At 47.6% G+C, this 4,580-nt stretch overlaps 3 protein-coding genes across 3 annotated transcripts; 2 read left to right on the top strand and 1 right to left on the bottom strand.

Moving 5' to 3' along the window:
- Nucleotides 1-379: 379 nt before the first annotated feature.
- PPTG_22768 (hypothetical protein) lies at nucleotides 380-1,462 on the top strand (the record flags this gene model as incomplete). The annotated part of the gene is made up of 5 exons (XM_008906152.1): nucleotides 380-602; nucleotides 737-828; nucleotides 943-1,026; nucleotides 1,185-1,343; nucleotides 1,448-1,462. The coding sequence occupies 5 exons, from the start codon at nucleotides 380-382 to the stop codon at nucleotides 1,460-1,462; spliced, it is 573 nt and encodes a 190-aa protein (XP_008904400.1).
- A 726-nt stretch (nucleotides 1,463-2,188) lies between these two features.
- PPTG_10748 (hypothetical protein) lies at nucleotides 2,189-3,390 on the top strand. The gene has a single exon (XM_008906151.1). The coding sequence runs from the start codon at nucleotides 2,289-2,291 to the stop codon at nucleotides 3,306-3,308; it is 1,020 nt and encodes a 339-aa protein (XP_008904399.1). The 5' UTR covers nucleotides 2,189-2,288; the 3' UTR covers nucleotides 3,309-3,390.
- PPTG_10747 (hypothetical protein) lies at nucleotides 3,300-4,331 on the bottom strand. The gene has a single exon (XM_008906150.1). It carries the CDS (start codon nucleotides 4,242-4,244, stop codon nucleotides 3,417-3,419), a length of 828 nt encoding a protein of 275 aa, XP_008904398.1. The 5' UTR covers nucleotides 4,245-4,331; the 3' UTR covers nucleotides 3,300-3,416.
- Between the last annotated feature and the right edge of the window lie 249 nt (nucleotides 4,332-4,580).

Here is a 4,580-nt window from a genome sequence, read left to right as displayed (position 1 = left end):
CCCCCCCCTCGAACAAAAAATTGCTTATGTCCTCTTCTAATGGTCTGGCGTGTTGGAGATTGAGATCTTGAACGCTATCGGTACACCCTGTTTAAATTTTTGAAAAGCGAAAAGGTCGTTTTTCTTGCAAACTCACTTATGTACGAAATTGGAACAACCAACTTTAAACGCGATTATCTCGATAATTCTCAAAGCCGCATTAATTACATTTTGTTTGACGCAGTCTCACATGTACCGTATTACACGAGATCTCTGCAACCCTGTAAAAAGTACTGATTAAGTGATTAGTAAAAAATCAAAAATCTGTAAAAAGTTTGAACCCATGCCCAACTCCAGAGCCAACCATCCATTCACAAATAAAAGCATGCGTATTCTAACAATGCGGTCTGTGCCTCATTTAAACAGCCAGAAATCTAAAGCCATTGACGAGGCTAACGTGCACGGCATATCTACAGAGCTCGCCAAGAAGTACAACATTCACCGCACGACGCTGTATCGATGGGTGAAACCTCAAGTAAAGATCAAGGCTGCTCGCCCTACGAAGAAGTTTGCGGTTGATACGCACCGAGGTCCGTCTATTAAGTATCCAGAACTGAGAAAAGGTATGAACATTCACTTTTTTTCTTTTTTTTAAATTTGTCATTCTAACCAACTAGGAGCAGGCTTCTAGAGTGGGTGACTGATATGAGGCGCAATAGGTCATGATGTGTCACTAGTGAGTGTCTCCTGATTGTAGGCGGGCGCTTCGAGCCACGATTGCTCTATGAGAGAACAGAGCGTGCAGCAGTGGAGTATTTGCGGCGTTTTAGACTCCGAAACAGGTTCTCCGTACGTCGCATCACTCACCGAGGTACTAAGCATCGCTCAGATTTAGAGGTACACTTTTTCTATTATTATTTCTTGTAATATCTTTTGGGTATTAATTTGTACATTTCGATGTAGACTGTTGCTACTGCTTTTGGAGCAAGCATGCACTGGTCGACTGAAAATAGCAGTATTAAAATCATGCTTTCCGGGACTCAGCAAGTACGAGCATGTGTACAATATGGATCAAACTTCAATCTACATTGATATGAACCCAAACACAACGATCGCTTTTACTGGCGACAGGAATGTAGACGTCGTGCAGTCGATGTCCGAAAATGCATTCCGTGCGTCAGTATTTTTCTGCGCGTCAACGACAGGTAAAAAAAATGCTGCCGCTTATTGTTTTTGCCGGCATTCCTAACGCCGACGTGCGTGATGAGCTTACAAACCACCCTTTGCATCAAGATCGTGTTATACTCACGGTGCAACGGAAGGCGTACTGTGACGAATGCGTGATGCTAGAATGGATCGATGAGGTAAGTTTTATTTAAGCTTTCTCTTTTGATGTTTTCTTAAATAAATATTTTCTGCAGGTATGGTGTTCTGATGCGTGCAATCAGAGGCTTTTATTGCTTGACAGTCTGAAAACGCATAAAATGGCTAGTGTGCGTGCTAAGCTAGAAGAAGAATATTGTACCGAAGTTGAGTTCGTCCCCCCATGTATTACAGGCCTTGCCCAACAGATGGATGTGGCTGTGATGCGAATGATTAAGTCAAGGTGTCGAAGGCTACACGTAAACTACCACATTGACCATGAGTTTCCCGATTATACTACTGCGCGTGTTTTTTTTATCACACAGATCGTGATACTTGCGTGTTAGAGCATTGAGGACGAGCGCATTGATCGTTTTTTTTTAAGGCCGGTCTTTTACCCGCGGGTCCACGTGAGCCCGATGGCACTTTTAGGAACCTTCTGATGTAGCCGAATCAGCGTTAGATCATGGGTCTGAATATGTTTTTACTTTTACATCTTTTGTTTAAGATCTAATTATTATTTTAAACACGGATGGGTGTCTGTTGTGGAGGGTGTGTCACTTCAAACCTTTTCGTCGTGTTTTGACTTTTTACGTTCGGGTTGCATCAATTCGTGGTTGCAGAGATTTCGTGCAATACTGGTACGGTATACACTACGCGACAGGATAGATCGGCCATAACTTCGTCAATTTTAGGAGTTGGAGCTTGCCATTTAGATATGTTTTATAGCTAATTCAGAGTAAGACGGTGCTTGTCTGGATTTAACAGTCTATCAGGTGGCTAGCATACAGAGCATCGCTTTTGGCACTGCGACAGATTATATCGGTCACCCGATCTATCCTGTCGCGCAGTTTATACGTCCCTTGTTGGCACAGCCAATCAGATTCACCGAAAGCGAAGCCATTTGAGCCATTCAAATTATTACGTGCGTGTCTTATCACTTTAATATGGCTGGGGGAGACGAACTGTCGGTGTCGACGTTGTCGCTTGGAGACGAAGGCGTCCAGGTGGACGAGAAGCTTGATGCTGTGCGTCAGAGCGTGATATCGGGTGATGTGGAACAGTTTCTGGCAAATGCGGGTGATATCGGGGACAAGTCGCCGCTCGTGTTTCTCATGGATTGGCTGCACACTTGGCAACAGGAGTACGAGGCCTTTGTGCACGTCCTGGGCGTGCAAGAGGAGACTGAAGATGGACAAGAACCCACGGAGACTGAGAAAGACCTGGCCGAGATGGAGGCTGAGGCTGAGCGGCTTATGAAGGGCTTCGGCAAAGTGGCGACTGCGCTGCTGCAGCGTCTGAGCATTAAGAACCCGGACACCGTGGTGGACCGCCACGGCTGGACACTGTTAATGCAGGCAGCTAACTCAGGACTGTGCGAGCTGACAGAGGAGCTGGTGGCTCGCAAGGCTGACGTGAACTACGGCGGCACAGCCAAAGACGCTTCCAACCCGCTCTACTTGGCTGTCGAGTCGGAACACACTGCTGTGGCCTTGCTATTGCTTAAGAACGGTGCGATCGAGTCGGCTACTAAGCTCGTCACGACGCCTTCAGTAGGCGCAGAAACTGGTGATGACGACGATGACGCGGAGGACGATGACTGCGCACTGTTCCAGGCCTGTCGCTTCGGCCTCTTGAGTGTCATCAAGGAGATGCTCGATCTTGATGTGGACGTCAACTTCGCACTTCCCTCAACAGGCGATCGTGCTTTGCACGTGGCTGTGATGTTCGAGATGCAGGAGGTGGTGGAGCTTCTGGCTACAAGCGACAAAATCGACTTGAATGCGCTGAACGAAAGTGGCCAGACGTGCCTCTTTGGCTGCTCAGGCGTTGAGATCGTCAAACTGCTTGTGACCAAGGGCGTGGACCCCAATATTAAGGATATCGACGGCGAGACGGCTCTGTCGATGGCGCAGGCGCTTGGTGACGACGAGGTGGCCGAGTACTTGGAGACGGTGGCTCAGTAGTTTTGTACATTTTTTTTCTTCTCTTTCGAGCAAGTATTGCTGCTAACACAAATGTTAAGATAGATTTCTTTCAAAACGAATATCTTTGGATCCACTACACGTTCGAAGCTAAGCTCCCAGCATCATGACGGGTTGGCGCAGAGTAGGTTCCAGGAATTCTGGAAGTAGGTGTTCACTGTTGTAGTCGTCCAAAAGATACTTGAGCTTTTCCCCCTTTAGACGAATTTCCTGGTCGTGAGACTTTAAAAACATGCTGTCTCCGTGTGCTCGCAATGCCAAATACAGCGACAGCCATGTTTCACAAGCCGTGCCAACGCATTCCATCGGCTTAACGCCTTCCTCATCTAGCAGCGAGAGAAATTCGGGAAACATCGACTGTTTCTCGAACAGATTTTCGCCAAAAATCTCCACCAGCTGAGCTTCCGAGCACCACGCGCTCATGAGAATAAACACAAAGGCGCACTTTGCACACTTGCAGCACCACTTGTCGCCATCAGGAGCTTCGTTGCAGCTCAAAAAGACGGGGAGGAAATTCTCAGAGCTCCCGAGAGATCGACTCGCAAATGTCCGTGCGATTTGGACCTCCCACAGGTGTTGCAGAGCCGAAAAGTAGTGTAAATCTTCCACCAAATACTTGCGGATATAGGTGTGTACTCGTGTCTCAAAGTCAAAGCTCTTGTCGTACTGGTGGTTGACTGCTCGACCCTCGTGGACAACGTTGTTGCCGTAATTGGCGCTACGTTCATTGCCCACTGCAATATGGGTAAAATCACCCAAAATGGCTGCTAGTACGCTGTCAAAAGCCACCAGAGCAGCCCACGGGTGACCTGCCGGCTGGTATCGCGTACCCGCAACTTCACTTTCCCATATCTTGTCATCCATGTTGTGTTCGAAGCGGAATGCTGAAGCACCGGTACGGTTCTGCGTCATCTTCATGATCCTCTTGAATCTCCAGCTGCGTTCAAACTCCCGTGGGCGGTCTCCAACATGCAGCCACGCACAGGGCGTTTCACTCGACGATAGCAGTTGATACACCACGAGTGAATCCTTGCCACCACCTCTGAAAGCCAACCGAACCACTAAGTCAATCACCCAATGCCCCAATTATTACCTACAATACTTACAATGGAACTAGAACTTTGGTCTTGCCTTGCTGTTCCAGTTTCCTGTCTGAAAGCACTGGAAGAGCATCACTAGCTGATGCATCTACGAGAATGCGTAGACGATCACGATCCAACCCGTGCAAATACAGATACTCGCTTAATACGTTCT

Source organism: Phytophthora parasitica (assembly GCF_000247585.1).
Source record: "Phytophthora parasitica INRA-310 unplaced genomic scaffold supercont2.23, whole genome shotgun sequence".
Classification (NCBI taxonomy): Eukaryota; Oomycota; class Peronosporomycetes; order Peronosporales; family Peronosporaceae; genus Phytophthora; species Phytophthora nicotianae.
Note: the sequence above shows the minus strand (reverse complement) of the source record. Positions and strands in the feature narration are given on the sequence as shown.